The 17,975-nt window shown below is 39.3% G+C and overlaps 1 protein-coding gene and 1 long non-coding RNA gene across 3 annotated transcripts; one reads left to right on the top strand and one right to left on the bottom strand.

Moving 5' to 3' along the window:
- The first annotated feature begins 690 nt into the window (after window positions 1-690).
- Window positions 691-5,348, top strand: tob1b (transducer of ERBB2, 1b). 2 transcript variants are annotated; one of them, XM_082152187.1, is made up of 2 exons: window positions 691-892; window positions 3,248-5,348. In XM_082152187.1, exon 2 carries the CDS (start codon window positions 3,357-3,359, stop codon window positions 4,314-4,316), a length of 960 nt encoding a protein of 319 aa, XP_082008313.1. In that variant the 5' UTR covers window positions 691-892; window positions 3,248-3,356; the 3' UTR covers window positions 4,317-5,348. The 2 variants fall into 2 exon arrangements, with proteins under 2 accessions (XP_082008313.1, XP_082008314.1); XM_082152188.1 differs by having other exon boundaries at window positions 3,217-5,348.
- On the bottom strand, window positions 4,908-9,734 carry LOC309485405. The gene is made up of 2 exons (XR_014201178.1): window positions 8,677-9,734; window positions 4,908-8,083 (listed from the first exon to the last, which is right to left on the bottom strand). It is a non-coding gene; the product is annotated as an uncharacterized lncRNA (long non-coding RNA).
- Between the last annotated feature and the right edge of the window lie 8,241 nt (window positions 9,735-17,975).

The following is a 17,975-nucleotide window of genomic DNA, read 5'->3' as shown; positions in this document are numbered from 1 at the left end:
TAAATAGCATTTGTTTGTTATACACTCTGCACATACTGAAAAAACTAGTGTATTTGCATTGATGATGACGAAAGCACGGCCAGCCAATAGCATCTGAGTATTTTTTCACGCAAAACACACAAGGGCAGATTACACCTCAGTGGACAAATGACCAGTGTCACTCCGCTCTGTGCTAGTGCTTTGCTCTTAATGTAGCCTATTTACTTATTCATTTATTTATACCTTCTTATCTGCTTAATATGTCTGAAATTATTAACGAGACTCATTAGCTATTCAGAACCTTTAATCTGACTTCATGATCATGTCAACAAAAGCTGCAGAGAGACTGTTTAAACGATAGGCTGTTAACAACAGCACTCTGTATTATGAGGCGTCTCGATAAATCAGATTAACATAATAAAGCATGCAGTATTATTGTGTTTATATCTCCTGCGTGTGGGAGGAAAACACTTGAAACATAACATAGAAACGCCAGCCGTGAATGTATTTTTCGTTCATTGGTCGAGGGGCGGGTCCCTTTGATTATTGACGTTAGAGCAAAGCCAATCAGCGCGGAGAATTCGGAGGCAAATATATGACGAAGGCGCGTTCGTCCAATCGTAAACGTCGCTGGGGTTTTGACCTCTGAAAACCGCATCACCGCCCCCAACCTGTCCGTGGCGGAGGAGCGCTATAAAGGAGATCCAGTCAGGAGTTTAAAGGGCAGAGTTGTAAAAACTCCCAGGCAGTGGGGAGTCGGATTGCTTGACGACAGACTCCAAAAAATAAATAATAATAACACAATTACCCGAAGAACAAACAAGTAATCCTATTAATGCAACCCCAACTGGAATAATCTTTTCGATAACTGAAGCGGAAGCCCAACCCTGAGAGAAAAACACGGTCGTTTAATGTAAGTATTTTTGCCATTGAACATTCATGATGTGTCGTTTCGCTGAGGGTTAATACATATCGTTGTGTCTCGATGTCACTGCCTTAAAGCTGTAGCAGTAGTTTAACTCGGAAATAATGTTGTTTAGACCTCGGTGGAACACAAAAGGAGGCGTTAGGCACAATGACAGCGTCCATTCACTTGTATGGTATGGAAAGAAAATGCATTATAAGTCAATGTTCGAGGCTGTCAGTCCCTAAAATCATCGTTTTGTGCTCCAGGGAAAGATCGCATGTCGTTTGGAAGGCAAGTATTATATATATTTAAGTGCGTTGTCGCTTTAAGACACCGATTAACTCAGATGTTGGTTGTCTGCTTGGATTGAGACCTTGGATGTGCTTTATAAGCGATTGCTTTTTCATCATGAATTCGTTTAATCTAGCCTGCGATCATGTGAGTGTGTTCACGCTGTTTGTGTTATGAATCCCAACACATTTACAGTGTCAAAGTTCATTCAAATCCACATTTTGATTCGACATTTATTTTGTTAAAGGCTTATCCAACGCGATTGAGCTGATCTGTGTACGCGTTTGCAGTCATTTCAACACAGCGTCCAGAATATTCCCATCCATATTCATAATAATCATGGCAGTGTCTCATTTGAATCGAACGCTCGTTTGCAACGCAATAACCGACGTCTGTTTTTGTCGGAATTACGATCCCCAAACGCACTATTTTACGCATATGTTTTCCCTTGATTCGTGTCTTAACCACTGAATATCAAAGCTCCTGGTTGTATTATCGAATGTAAGCCTGCCTTTTATAATTATATGTGTACAATAGATGACTAATTCTCCCAGGGCTACACACCCCGAGCAGGGCGACACGCTATTGGTCGCGATCTTCGGGAAATCCGATCGCCGATCTGTTGCGCAATGTGTCGCATTGTGTTCAAACGCCCTATATTCACATAAAGGCGTTTTTACGCAACAGTTGACGGAATAAAGTAGGGAAGAGAATCCGTGTTATGTAATCTCCCTGGAACAGTGGTTTTCAATCCTTTAGATGCTACAGACCCCCAAACGTGATCATCCTCGTGCGAGGGACCCCCAGATAGATAGATAGATAGATAGATGGAATTTATACTGTGAAAGAATTCAAAATAAATGGGAATATTTTTTTTCCTACTGCACTAGCTGCTTATTTAAATAAAATGTATATTTAATAAATTTTCTTATTTAAAGAGTTAGATCACCCAAAAATGGAAATGATCCCATAACTGACTTGCCCTCAAGCCATCCTAGGAGTGTATGACTTTCTTCTTTCAGCCAAAGACGGAGTTATATTAAAAAAATATCCTGACTCTTCCCAGCATTATTATGGGAGTGAATGGTACCTGTGGAAAAAAAAGCATATCCATCCATCATAACAGTAATAATTACCTTTTGTAGCAAAGCCATGTTTTTGTTTGAGAAATATACATCTTTATAACTTTATGAACTATAGTCACTGGCTTCCGGTAATGGCCATATGTGAGTCTAGCTCTGGCAGAAGAGTGACCTCTGACCCGACACGTGACCTCTGACCCGATGCATGATGTAGGATGAAGGTGTAACGTTGGCTCAGGTGAGAGTCGACGACCTCGTGCGGTTCAAACAAACTCAAGCTCCACATTGACCAGTGTTTTATTTTGCTCTATCCTCTGTGCTTCCATCAATACATCATGTGTCGGGTCAGAGGTCATGCGTCAGGTCAGAGGTCACTCTTTAGCCGGAGCTAGACTCATGTACGGCTGTTACACCCAGTGATTACACTTTATAAAGTTATAAATATGGATATTTCCCTTACAAAAAACATGGCTTCGCTTCAGAAGGCCTTTATTAACCCCTGGAGTCGTGTCGATTACTGTTATGATGGATGGATGCGCTTTTTTTTGGGCTTCAAAATCTCTCCCATTCACTCCCATTATAAAGCTTGGAAGAGCCAGGATTTTTTTATTTATTGTGTTTCTTCTTTCAGCCAAAGTCACATACACTTAGGATGTCTTGAGGCGAGTAAAAATACAGGATAATTTCCATTTTTGGGTGAATTAACCCTTCAAGCAAACATATTTGCATGTTTTTCTCTAAACTTCCAAGCACTCCTTTAAAACCCCAGGCCTATGATATGCAAAACGCAATGGATTACACAAATTTAACCCGATTGTATCGCTCTAAACCATTTTACTTGTGTCTCAGTGATTTATGAAATGCGTTTGTGGCCTTTAATGAACGTCTGCCACTCCATCAGTAGTGTTTTTTATGTAGGCTGTGATTGAATAGCTCATGGTTTATTGCTCTTCACAGCTGAATACCTTGCCTCTCTTTCCCCTTCAAGGAGATTTTCCAGTGGATCAACAAGCGTTTCCTCGTCCGCCAGCACCGATCGCTACTGCCTTGGAGGTTTTTACAGCACTCGAGTATAAAGACGGCACAGACACACAGCTATGCAGCTTGAAATCCAAGTAGCGCTGAACTTCATAATTTCGTACCTGTACAACAAACTCCCACGACGACGAGTCAACATATTCGGCGAAGAGTTGGAGAGGCAGTTGAAGAAGAAATACGAAGGACATTGGTACCCAGACAAGCCATACAAAGGATCCGGGTTTAGGTGTATACATGTGGGTGAGAAAGTAGATCCGGTCGTTGAGGAAGCAGCCAAAGAAAGCGGGTTGGACATCGAAGACGTTCGGAACAACTTGCCTCAGGATCTCAGCGTTTGGATCGACCCTTTCGAGGTCTCCTACCAGATCGGCGAGAAGGGAGCGGTTAAGGTGCTATACGTGGACGATAACGGCGAAAACGGCTCTGAGTTGGACAAAGAAATCAGAAACAGTTTTAACCCGGAGGCTCAGGTCTTCATGCCAATCACTGATCCAGTGGGCGTGTCCTCAGAGTCGAGTTCGCCATCGCCGCCACCGTTCGGCCAATCGGCATCCGTTAGCCCGACTTTCATGCCACGATCCAATCAGCCTTTAACTTTCACCACCGCGTCCTTCGCCGCCACCAAGTTTGGCTCCACCAAGATGAAGAACGGTGGGCGTAACGGTGGGAAGGCAACCCGCAACTCTCCCACCAACCTAGGCCTGAACGTCAACAACCTAATCAAGCAAAAAGCCATTTCCAACTCCATGCATTCGCTCTATGGATTCGGCCTTGGAAGTTCGCAACAAAAAGCGTCAGCTTTGTCTCCCAACGCCAAGGAGTTCGTGTTCCCAAACCTTCAAGGACAAGGGAGCTTCCCGAGCGAGAACGCCATCAGCCCTCAGCCGTACAGCAATGCCTTCGACGTGTTCACCGCGTACGGGAACATCAACGACAAGTCTCTCATGGATGGCTTGAGCTTCAGTCTGGGAAACATGCAGTATTCAAACCAGCAATTCCAGCCGGTCATGGCTAACTAATGGGAGGATTGTCGGCAAAAGGAAAACGCGAGGCAAAGACGCACAACTGTGGATGTGGAAATCGAAGATCTTTATTATTAGTCACTGATAAGCGCATGAGCCCAAGGGTGTTTTATTTTATTTTATTTTATTTCTTCCTAATCTCTTTTTATGCCCCCTTGAGTTTGTACTGAAAAGCTTGTGTTACACACACACACACACACACACAGCTTGGTCAACAGCAGCGTCAATGTTTTCTTTTTCCTTTTTTGCCAATAAAGCAAAAAAACGATTTTTTTTTACAACCTTTTGGAGGAAAAAAAAAAACTTTAAAACATTGGTAAAAAAAAACATACAAACACAGAAGTTCAAGTTCTGGCCTCTTACAGTATTTTAAAAGTTGGTTAGACTTGGCTGATTTTTAAGGAATTGGCACTAATGCATATATATCTGGGGTTACGTGGTCTTTTTTCTAATTGTATAATTTAATTGAGTACAGAGTTTGTAAAATATCAGAGTATATATATTGTTTCTACAACATGGTATTGCATTTATATCTTTTTACTACTCCAGTGATCTGTGATGGCTGCAGAAGCTTTATGTTATAATATATTTTGTTTTTTTTTGTCTTTCTTTTTTTTATTGTTAAAGAAATTCATCTTTAAAAAAAAAAAAAAAAAAAAAAAAAATTGATCAAAAATTCTAAAGATTGTGTACAGAATATTCCTTAGTGTTGGAATTTCAGTGTAGGAATATTTGCTTTTTTGAAACAAAAAGAGTTGTATTTTCTGTTAAGAGTTAAACAGATTTTTGCTATATTATGGACAATGTAATCGTATATATTAATTTTGTACCTACATTGTGCAATACTTGATAAAATATGGTATAACAAAGTATTTTGAGTCAGTGTCTTACATGTCAAGAGGGACTGAAATAGTTTATATTAAGTTTGTATTAAAATGCTTGAAATATGCTTGTCTTATTTTTGTTTTTCTTTTTTTATTTGACATTTGCACCCTGGCCTTTTTCAATAAAAGACAATTTAGGCAAGAATACCACTGGTCGTCTTTTCTTTTTCCCCGTCAATTCTTCATGAGTATCTCAACATGAGTGATATATCTGTGTTTTTATGGTGACCTACGTTAGTTTCCTCACTAATTTAACACGCCAAGACTTTCACAGGTGAGAAAATGATTCAAAATGTTTGCCAAATCTGAAGCACAAAATGGCTTCTAGTAAGGAAGAAGATTCTCATATTAGATCTTCTGATTTCTGAAAGTGACCTTCTTCCTTCTTCTTTAATCCTGCTGTACTAAACATGGACTGGCGCCAATAATGACCCAAAAAATGTTGTCTTGCAGAATCTTTCTTTTGGACACAATGAAAACCTGCCCTGCTGACTTCAGTTTCTATACATTTAGCAAATTCCAAACATTGCAGTGCATGAATGAGTGTCTACATTCAGTGAGGTGCGGCACAAGTGACCTTTAAAAGATTAATAATCACTTTTGCTGATTCACTGTCTCATTAATTCCTGCTTCCATGTCACAACTAAAACCAGCGATCAAATGGCATTTCCTCTCCGAACTGCGTATGATTTTTCGACCGTGTTAGAAGTCGTGTCCCAAACGTGGTAAAGGTTGCAAACAAATCACTCGTGCTCCCTCTTATTGCATTGCTGTGAGAGGCTTATTGCTGTTGTGGACGCTGCAATTAAGCTTCAAATGGACACTTTGTTTTTGCAGCTGAAGTGCAAAGCCTGTGTGAGATCATGGCCTTCACAATGTGCGCTTGTTTATTTTTAATACTGCAGTTCGAGCCTTCGCTGATGCCAGCGTGGACGCAGATAGAGCTCCATCTGCTTATCTCAAGTATGTTTTGGCAGTGTGAATTATTTTGGTAGCAACTTAAGCATATCACATGTTTGTCTTCGAGGTGGATGATGTGTTTGTGTAGTGTGTACCATAGGCTTGACAGGTTTGGTTGAAGAGATAAGAGATAACTCCAACTGTTATTGTCTGGCGTGACTCCAAACCTGTAGGGTATAGGATATATATATGTTAAAGGGCAGAAAAGAAAAGATCTAGAATATTGCAATGGAAAATCCAACATAATTCATAAATATGAGGAGCATTCCAGGCTATATTGAAAGCATTTCCTGAGATTGTAAGATATTGTCCAGCACAAATATCTAAACATTCTTAAATCAAGATACATTTACTTGAGAAGCAACATGATTGAAGATATTATGTTTTGTTTTCTGAAGTGTTTATGCTTAAAACGAGAAAATAATATCTGCCAGTGGGGTCAAACCCATACATTTTTCAGTAAACAAGACTTAATATCTTCATTCGTTTTGCTTAAATGTAAATATATCTTGATTTAAGAATGTTTAGATATTTGTACTGTAAAACAAGGCCATTTGTTTGCAATGTAGATGAACTTTAGACAGTTTCCAGCCTCCTTCTGATCCGTCGCCAGTGTCTTTAAAAGGGAATTATTCTATAGTAAAGCACAAGCATTCCAACGTTGTTTTGGAAAAATCTGTCCTGGCACACGGACAAACCTTAGTCAGTGCCATTCTGCAGGCAGTGCCAAGTCACTTTACCACAACAGAAGGATCTTTCCCAGCAAGCTCTTCCAGAGACACACTGTACTCTAGTGAAAGTAATTCATCAAGGTCAGTAACGGGTCAGAATCTGGGCACGGTCAGATCTTCATATACTGTGTGTGCCTCTTCATCGCCAGTGTCCATCTAAACACACAACACAACACAACACACAGATTCCGGAAAATCACTGGCAGTGTGAATGAACCAAAATCAAACAATCCCGGGATTACACATTACTATCCATGTATTTTTCGGAATCTCTGTGTGAAAGGGACTTTATTTGAGTGAAAGTACTGGTCAAATATTACTCCGTAACAAGTAAAAGTTGATTTTTACTTAAGTAAAAGTACAGAAATACTCGTTTTTTAAAAGCACTTAAGTATCAAAAAGTAAATGTCAATGCATTGTTTTATTATTGTTGCATTGTTGTATGTAATACTTACAGTACCTTATGCCTCTGAAGCAACCTAGTGAATAATACTAGTTTGTAGTATCGGTGGAAATAGGAGCTTTATATAGACCTTATGTAGCTCCGCCCCTTTTTAGCGCTGCGCTCGTTTCACTTCCGGTCTGTATTTTCACAACAATCTTGCGTATTTATGAATGAACGGCTCGTTTTAAAATCTTCCCGGTCTACTGACATTTGTTAAGACATCTGCTTTAAACATTACAGTCCTCATGATAACTTTAGTTAACTTTACATTAAGTAAATCCTCTTCAAAAGCTAATTACTCCTGGACAGCAATGGCATAGAGATATACAGAGCGACCGCAAAAACGGAAGTTCAAAGACAATATTCTAAAGATGGCGGCGCCCTCATTTCTCTGGCGCATAATAAGGTCTTATAGACATTAAACAACTGAATTGACAAAAAAAAAAGAAGAAAAAAGAGCCATGATCATTGAATTTTAAAAAATTTATTTAACAGTCCTACCACCCAACAAAAGAAGTACACATCTATGTGTATCCATTCATGCACATTTGAATCAAGTGGTCTATAAAAACTTGCCATGGATGCGCGCATGCGCGGAGGATCTGTCTTCGTTTATTTGCCACCAGTTGATTAGTGTTCAAATGATTGGAAATCGCTGAACTTCATGACATGTGACACTACAAGAGTGATTACTGATAGGCTGTCTGTCACCAATCACGTTTTACTAGAGATGGAAAAAAAATCCTCCCCTGTTAGGCCACATCCACACGAAGCCAGAGCTTTCCCTATCCGGTATTTTTTTTTCCCGTTCAAAAAAAAAAAATCCGTAAACACGGCGTCGTCTCAAGAAATATCTGCGTACACACGAAACCACTGAAACCGACTCAAAACGATGTAGTATACATGCCAGACCAGTATGTGGCGCTGTAATTCTGCCACAGACATACACTAAAAACGGAGAAGAAGACTTGGAGCTCGCGCATAAACCTTGCGCGCTGTATACAACAATAATATTAGGCACAGTAGCTTCTTTTTTTCTTTTTTCTTTTTTAATCAAGAACTTTGTTGAACAATATGAAAAACCATAAATGTAGTTGCTGTGACTTAACGGTGTCTGACTAGTTGACACTTGGTGTGATGACATCATCGTTTCACAAAATGTACGGATTGGCCGTACACACGAAAACGCAAGGGCGGCGTTTTCAGATTTATCCACCTTGGGACCCGGTTTAAAAAAATAGCGGTTTCAGTCTCCGCAAACGCCGGATCCGTGTGGACGAAACGCCAATACGATAAAAAATGTATACGTATACAGCGATACGCGTCTCCGTGTGGACGGGCCTTAACGTTATGAGTGACTCTCTACTCGAGGAGGACCTTGACAGAAATGCAGTGGAGTAAAAAGTATAACTTTCAAAAGTAGTGAAGTTAAAGTAAAAAGTTCCCAGAAAATAATTATATTCAAGTGAAGTACAGATACTCAAAAAGTGTACTCAAAGGGCTAATGCTACCGCTAACCGGACGTCGAGGTCACTTAGGTGAGTTGAGAAAAGCACGTAATAGTCCTGCAGAAAGCGATGCTTAAGGATGAAGTGTAACGACAAATTTTTATTTTTTCCGAAGTGTTGACAACTTAGTGTTAACTAATAATTGTTGCGAACTGGTACTATCAACAAAATATTAGTGCATTCCTGGAACTGGGCGTCGTTACACTACATCATTATGATCGCTTTCTGCCAGGACTTTTACATGCTTTTCCCAAACCACTGAAGTGATGTCGACGTCCGGGTTAGCGGTAGCATGAGCCGTCAGGCAAGTGTTAATTAAATAAACTCCTGATGTACTTACACACTTTCCAATGCCTCGTTTTATGAGTACAGAACCTATTTGTACTACTTTAGAAGTTTGGTGCCATTCTGGGCATTATTGGTGCGGTAATTTACCAGATACAGCCTTGGATCCTTTAGCGCCTGCACTAAGACATCCGGCTGATATCTCTAAATAAGCTCTAACTTTAATAATGTTCAACCAAGAAAAAAAAAAAAAGCTTCTGGGGGGTGTTTGGCTCGAGGTCATGGTGCAAAGGACCCTAGGTTGATTTAACTCCGAACCATCCCTTTAAGTACAGTCCTCAAGTAAATGTACTTCGTTACTGTCCACCTCTGTGTGAAACACATTGCCACATCAAGTGTTATTCTCAGAGGTGTTTTTCCTCTAGTCTTAGGTGGAGTCTTGCTCTTATCTGCGTGAAGTTCAACACCCTCGGGAAAAATGTGTGGCATCCGCATGAGGAAGAGCTTGAAAGTCAGGAACATCTGGTTAAAAATACTGGATTTCGTTTTATAAACTTGCATCCAGTAAATCCTGTAAGATTTCTGTGTGATCCCCAAAAATAGCATGCCCCCCATTTGTTGTGAGATATAAACGCACAATTTCCTTTTTTTTATTCTGTGGCCGAAACAAGTTTTCATAGTATAGTCACATAAATTGATATATACTCGACTGCTTGATTGTTTATATCGTCCCAAAACGTAACTATATCATCGTCCAGCTCTAATCTGCTGAATGCTACTCTAGGGTCTGAAGATATTAAGATATTATAAACATTAACATCATGATTTTCTGTAAAGCTGCTTTGAAACAATGTGTATTGTGAAAAGCGCTACATAAATAAGAAGCTGTTTACACGACACCGGTTTCAACTAAAAACTTAAAAAATGTATGCGTTTTGGCCGTTGTTTACACGACAACAGCGTTTTGGGCGCCTGAAAACGCAAACTGCACGTTTCAAAGTGCACGTTTTTGAAAACGGTCTCCGTGTAAACAGCAAAAACGTGAATCTGTGAAGACGATGATGTCGATCTATAGTGTTTCATCGCCATCTACTGGCCTGGCGGCAGAATACAGCGTTTTTAGTCGTTTTCGAGGATCCGTGTAAAATGGGGATTGTTTTGACAATGGTGAAAAACTTCTCAATTTTAGGCCCCGTTTACACGTACATGGTTATTTTGAAAAACTGAGAAATTTCCCTTCGGTTGTGCCCCTCGTTTACACGCAAACGGAGAATTCGCCTCTGAAAACGATTCTTTCTAAAAAACTCCGGCCAGAGTGGAGATTTTGGAAAACTCAGTTTGCACGTTTGCATGTAAACTGAGAAAAACAAAGTTTTAGTCAGTCGACGTCACAGTATGCAACAGAACTTACACTGCGTCAAAGGTGCGACCTATATTTTCGGGATTCTGATTGGCTAACATGGGCTTGAGCTTCTCGTTACACTGCCACCTACAGGTTTGGCATGCTCTTGACGGCATATACACGGGTTTGTGTAAACAAACACTTTTCTGAAAACGGAGAGGGTGAAAAGTCAGTTTATGAAAATAACCGGCCACGTCTAAACGTAGCCTTAAGCATATCGTTGTCATACAAACGTACCCTAAATTTGACTTGACCTGAAGAATAAATTATCTTAAGAATAAAATTAAGCATGTATTGAGAAACTAAATAAGCTCAACAATTTCATGTAGACGATACCCAGACAGCAACTTGACTCAGAATCAAGGTCTTGTATGTCCTTCAAACACTTCATTTTAATAGTGATTCATCTAGAAGCACTATAACTAGATCTTTCTCAAAACACTCCCCCACAAATTTCAGGCCCGATTAAAGCAGTGTGTGTTGTGACGTAAGCATCATTCATTCCTACAGATGGCTTATAGTTCAGCTCATAACGCTTAGTGGGTAATAGGGCACAATAGTGGAGCTCAAAACGACTCTGACAAACCCTCTTACACAATGAAAGACAAGCGTCGCTCTTAGGCTGATGGAGTGTGTTTGCTGTGTCCTCTGGTGCATCTGTGGCGCTTCTCTTCGCCGGTCCCCGAGGTGTTCGATGTTCCTGTGTAATTTCATCTCCAGTGCCTCCCTGCAGCTCTCACACATAAACATTTGCACTTATAGTGGGAAGCTGCAACACAATTCGCTCTCTCATCTCGCAGCGTGGCTCAGGAGAGATAAGACGACGTTTGTTTTTGGCATTTGAGAACCCGCAGTAACTTCCACATTATATGTGATATGTGTGTGTACTGAAAGCAGCGCTGATTACATCAGAACCAAGCTCTGATCGCGTATCGACGTCGGTTAGATTTCATTATCAGAGCAGGAGTCTTGCGAAGTCACGTTTACACGACATCAGAAAAGTTTTTTCTTTGCGTTTCCGCGTACAGGCGACAACGTTGTCAAAATTATCCCGTTTACAACGACTATAATCGCTGTATTCTGCTGTCCGGCCAGTAGGTGGCGATGTGACTTTATAAAGAAACATATAGACTGAACACGTGACAAGCATGTGGAATTTTCACAAATTCACGGAGGGTTTAAAAAACTTGCCATTTAAAACCCGTTTTCAAAAGATTGTGTTTTCAGGACCGCAAAATATCATTGTCGTGTAACTGAACGACCAAACGCATAAAAAGTTTAACGTTTTTAGTTGAAAATGATGTCGGGTAAACAGCCACTTAGTTCGTTCTAATAGGTCCATTTCTCTCATATGTAGAATACACACACACACACACACACACACACACACACATATATACAAATTTTTATATTTTAAATATATATATACTTATGTAAAAAAATATATACAAATTTGTGTATATATATATATATATATATATATATATATATATATTTAATTATAGTTATTTTAATATAATATTTAATCGTATTTTGTAAACATTTCCTTGTTCAAGTTCGACATGTCAACCAATTTGAGATTCAATTATTGACTCAAAACTGTAACAATAAAATAAAAAACGAAGTAAAGTAAAACAAAACAAAAAACTAAAAAATAATAATAATTTTGTTTTTAAATAAAATGAAATGTGGGATACAGCTCTGATGAACTGTTACGTAACAGTTAAATTGGATAGTTATATATTTAAACTATAACAATGTATTGCCTGCTAAAACCTCAATTTAGTTAGATGTCTTGGCCTACAGCTTGTAGTGGCTGAATTTTTTTTTTTTTAATCAGTAGCTTGATTGTACTTTAACTATTTAAATTAGCTTGAAGTTTGGCGATCCACACTTTTAAAGTAGCTTCCCCAACCCTGGACCCTGAAGCTCTCGATAACACGCAGGCCGCCGTTGCTTTAAGCCTGTTCGTATGACAGTGTAAATCTTAGGAAAGAGACCCTTGAGCTTTACTTGTCACACACACTGTGGAAACACCCGTAAGTCAGGCCTCAGGAACTCCTCTCTGACTCAAGGCAAAGGAATCCCAGTCAGCTGGCCTGTGATGTATAGGAAACCATACGCAGGACACAACCTCACGTCACATGACACTGAAAATTTGTGGCTTTTCTTAGCCTGAGTGCCTTGTTTAGGCTCTGTTTCTCAGAGATAGCGTGTGAAACCCATAGACTGTAAAAAACAATATGGGTGTAGTGTGTGTGACGTCACCTGTAGTGTTTCTGAAGAGCATTTCTGAAGCCCAAAGTGGGCCGTCGCCATCTTGGCAGCGTCACTCCCGTATAAACGAAAATGTGCAGCGAGGCGGATTAGCTGAGGTGACGTGACGCTAACAGACAGCAGACAAACGCCTAGTAGTGACATCAGCGGGAACCCACCTGTCACTCAAGTGGCCACGCCCTTAATTATGCAGAACTTTAAGGCTTAATATAGTTTAAACGGATGAGTTATAAAAAAATTCACCCCCTCACAGTCGTCATGAAGGGCAATATCAGCTATATAGACCAAAACCACTTTTTGTATCAGACTGTAAACATGTTTTTTTCTGCTGTAAAGTTGGGCATTTTAACATGGAGGTCTATGGGATTGACTCTCTTCTGCAACCGGTCTCTAGTGGCCAGTCCATGAACTGCAGTTTTAAAGGGGTGGTTGATTATGATTTGACTTCTCTAACTTTAGTTAGTGTGTAATGTTGCTGTTTGATCATAAACAACATCTGCAAGGTTACAACGCTCAAAGTTCAAAGCAAACGGAGATATTTGCTTTTACAGAAATCGCATTTTAAGGACTACAACAAACAGCTGATAGAGACTACAATGAGCTTCTTCGCGTAAACCCCGCCCCCGGGAACGCGATTTATAGTTTATCATGACAGAATATGGTAATCAATGACTAGAAGATAACTACACATCAGCTACATAAATTCATCAACTAACCATTCAGAAATGTCCTGTTGTTCTACATGTTGTCACTTCTTCTTGAGTCTCTCCATCTTTGTCTGACTCTGTTTGAACATAAAAGGCTAAACGTTTTTGAAATGTTCAGTGCATGTGTGTGTGAGATAAAAGGACACAAGCTCTTGAAGCTCCGCCCCCTGTGCCGGGAGCAGCAGCTCATTTGCATTTGGAACTCTGGTTTGAACATAAAAGACTAAAAGTTTTGGAAATTTTCACACACACACAGCTTTTGAAGCTCCGCCCCCTGTGCCGGGAGCAGCAGCTCATTTGCATTTAAAGGGACTCACACAAAAACAGCGTGTTTTTGCTCACCCTCAAAAAGTGACAATTTTAACATGCTATATAAAAATATCTGTGGGGTATTCTGAGCTAAATCTTCACACACACACTCTGGGGACATCAGAGACTTATTTTAATCAAGAGAGAGACAGTGAAACCTCATGCAACTGCAGTGTCATACCGGAATCCGCGAGTTAAGTAAATCAGCGCAGCACTCGGAGGAACGATCACCCTTCACTAAATTATTCAGCGGCAGAGAAAGTGAAGGACTCGCTGATGAGCTGTATGATTTTCAATAAAGGTCATAATAGGATGGAAAAATCCATGATTCTTTTGGCTCCTCCTGAAGGAAAAGAAACAGATATCATTTCAACTTTAAATATCACCTGTCGTACCATTTAAAACTGACCCAGTTATTTGATCTGTTTTGCCAGAAAGTTGACCAATGAAAGCCTTTGAGACCGTCTACTGTATATGATGATGTTTAGCAGACTTACACATTTACAATTTCTTTCTCGTCCAGACTCAAAGTATTAAAGGGATAGTTCACCTAAAAATGATCATGCTAGCAATATGCTAAATGATGCTAGCAACCTGCTAATTGTGTTAGTAATGTGTTAAATCATGCTAGCAATGTGTTAAATCATGTTGACAACATGGTAGCAATGTGTTCAATCATATGAGCATTGTGCTTAATCATGCTAGGAACCTGCTAATTATGTTAGCAACGTGCTAATTTATGCTAGCAACATGTTAAATCATGATAGCAACATGCTAATAATGCTAGTAATAGTTCACCGGTGGTGGTTGAGGAGAGATCCCCTGATATGATTGTAAAGCGCTTTGGGTGTACAGTAGTACATATGAAAGCGCTATATAAATGCCTCATTCATTCATTCATTCATTCATTCATAATATGCTAAATCAGGCTAGCAATGTGCTTAATAATGCTAGCAACATGGTAAATCAGACTAGCAATGTGTTAAATCATGTTAGCAACATGTTAGCATTGTGCTTAAGCATGCTAGCAACGCGCTAAATAATGCTAGAAACCTGGTAATTATACTAGCAATGTGCTAATTCATGATAGCAACATGCTAATCATGTTAGCAACGTGATAAATCATGTTGGCAACATTCTAATCATGCTAGCAAAAGGATAAATCAATGCTAGGAACGTGCCTAATCATGTTAGCAACGTGTTAAATAAATGCTAGCAACATGTCAACAATGTGCTAAATCATGCTAGCAACGTGTTAAATTATTCTAGCAATGTGCTGAAACATGCTAATAACGTATAAAAATCAACTATCTATCTGTCTGTCTGTTTGATTGTATTGCTTTCAAAACATTCAAACTTTAAACTACTTTAAACTTCAAACAACTTCAAACTGAAAACCTTCTAACTTCAAGCTTTTGCAAACTTTCTGGACAGGCTTTCTCAAGCCAACTTCAAAGTTTGTCTTAATGAACATTTTTATCAAGTGGTGTTTATAAGGCTCTTTGATATTTCAGTATTTCAAATACAAGTTACAAACTACAAATTATTCATGAGTTTTAAGAAGCAGTTTGTCGGTATGCCAGACATGCATCTCAAAAGAGGAAATATAGTTAATATAATAATAAGCTAAGTGTCACAGATGGCTAGAGAACTGAATCAGTACCTTTTTCTTGACCAATCTCAATAAAAAGTGTGTGAGCTTTAGAAAGAGACAATTTGTGACGCAATTTTGGAGTCTACTTGTTTCCAAGGCCAACAGTGATGACTAATCTGTTGTACCACATGGAAAAGCACAAAACTTTCACCTTATTTCAAACATTTGGAAAGGCCTTCAGCCCACGTACACAGCCAACTGTTAAACATAGTAAGGAATCTGCAGATGGCCATAATGTGGGAGTCGTGAGGTCAAATGATTGGTCATATATAGTTGCCATGGAATATGAAGCCTATTTCAAAATATTGTTGAGCATTTATGGGATGTTCTGGAGCTCAGAGTTCGACCTTCTACGGCCCTCAAAGAAAAGGCTTTGTTTTTTGTCCATGCTTTTTAGAAAATATTGATCGCAATATTGACCATACGATATACTGAATTGACTCTAAAGAGAAGCTTAAACACTTCAGTGCTTAAAAATAAAGCTTTCAAAAGGAGTTTTTTGCGGTGATGCCATTATAATGTTAGCAACGTGCTAATTCATGCAAGCAACATGTTAAATCATGATAGCAAACATGCTAATCATGCTAGTAATGTGCTAAATCAGGATAGCAAATGTGCTTAATCATGCTAGCAACATGGTAAATCAGCCTAGCAATGTGTTAAATCATGTTAGCAACATGTTAGCATTGTGCTTAAGCATTCTAGCAACCTGCTAATTATATTAGCAATGAGCTAATTCATGATAGCAACATGAATTACTTCATGTTAGGTTCACACCCCTACTAAATAGCACTTACAGATAATAAAACATTCGGCAGTAATTTTAACCATATTTCAAAGACAATAGAATTATAAAATTACATTAAGTGGGTCATAAAAAGCCCTCTTAAAGGGGATAGTTCACTTTGAAATTAATTTTTGGTATGTTTTAGCTACAAGTGATCTGATCTGACGTGTACGCAGACTGGTGCATAGATATATACACTAGATCAGGGTTCACCAATCTCGGTCCTGGAGGGCCGCTGTCCTGCAGAGTTTAGCTCCAACTCCAATTAAACACACCTGAACCAGCTAATCAAGGTCTCATTAGGCATACTAGAACCTTTCAAACAGGTGTGTTGGAGCTGGTTGGAGCTAAACTCTGCAGGACAGCGGCCCTCCAGGACCGAGATTGGTGAACCCTGCACTAGATCATCGGTTCCCAACAGGAGGGTCGCGGCCCACAAGGGGGCCTCAGCGAGCTCTGTGGGGGGTCGCGTCATATTTTGAAAAGTTGAGCAATTTGCATTAAATAAGAGTCCTTAACTTTTTTCTGTTCAACATTTATTTAATGAGCGAGTTCATCATGAATCCATTTTCCAAACCGTGTTTTTGTCTTATCCTGAATCACTATGGTACACCTATAATAAGTGTTTACATTGGGACTATTTTACACTGGTTCGGATCGCTGCCGCTGCGGAGTAGCCCAGTACCTGCGTGACTCGTCATAGACGCACACAGAGAGAGAAGTAGTTCCGGCTACAATGTTCTTCCGAAAGACGCATTATTCTGTTAATAAACGCATGTTTATTATCGCTCGCTATAGCGCCAAAAGCCTAAAAAATAAAGCCTCACATTGACAAAGCCTCACAAACAACATGCAAGTATTGAGGCCCCAGACAGAAGTCATTTAGTAATAGCCTATATTCATTCTTTTTTTACCTACACACAAGTGTGATATTTTTGTTATTGCATTTAAAATAGGGCAAATTTATAGGCTACTCCTAGGCTTACGTTTTTAAATTACAAAGGGCCTACTAATGTTTTTGTTATTGTATTATCAATATTATAGGCTATTATTTGTGCATAAACATATCTGTTTATAGTAAACATACCGTTTGTTTGAAAACAACATATTTTGTCATCCTTGCTGCCAGCTTACAAGAGCGAAAATATCAATAAATGTGAAGGGGGGCCCTAAAATATTTTCTTTGGAAAAAGGGGGTCTCAGACAAAAAAAGGTTGGGAACCACTGCACTAGATGTCGCCTTAAAGACATTCATTCCAATGAACTGCCGTAGACAAGGCGACATCTAGTGTGTATATATCTATGCACCAGTCTGCGTACACGTCAGATCAGATCACTTCGACATGGCTGTGTATAAGAGGTAAAAACGATATAAATACTGTTTGTTTTCTCACACAAACCGCTCGTTTCGTGTCTTAGGCCATCAATGTGTACTTACGATGGGGAATTGTTTAATTTGGATGATGGGGAATTGTTTTAATTTGGACTCTGTGCATGCTCTTTGAGACAGTGACCATCGACCTGCATTATATTACTGACAGACAAGAACGGTTTGACCTAAAAATATCAAAATTGAAACTACTGTGGAAAAAAAGACACCTACATCTTGGATGCCCTTGAGGTAAGCTAAAACATACCAAAAATTAATTTCAAAGTGAACTATCCCTTTAAGCTCAACTAATTCAAATTTAACCTATAATACATTTT

The sequence above is a fragment of the Leuciscus leuciscus genome (genome assembly GCF_965113295.1).
Source record: "Leuciscus leuciscus genome assembly, chromosome: 21".
NCBI classification, from domain to species: domain Eukaryota; kingdom Metazoa; phylum Chordata; class Actinopteri; order Cypriniformes; family Leuciscidae; genus Leuciscus; species Leuciscus leuciscus.
This window is presented reverse-complemented; position numbering and strand designations above follow the sequence as displayed.

Coding starts and splice junctions, on each gene's coding strand:
- tob1b (XM_082152187.1), top strand. CDS start 3,357: ATGCAGCTTGAAATCCAAGTAGCGCTGAACTTCATAATTTCGTACCTG.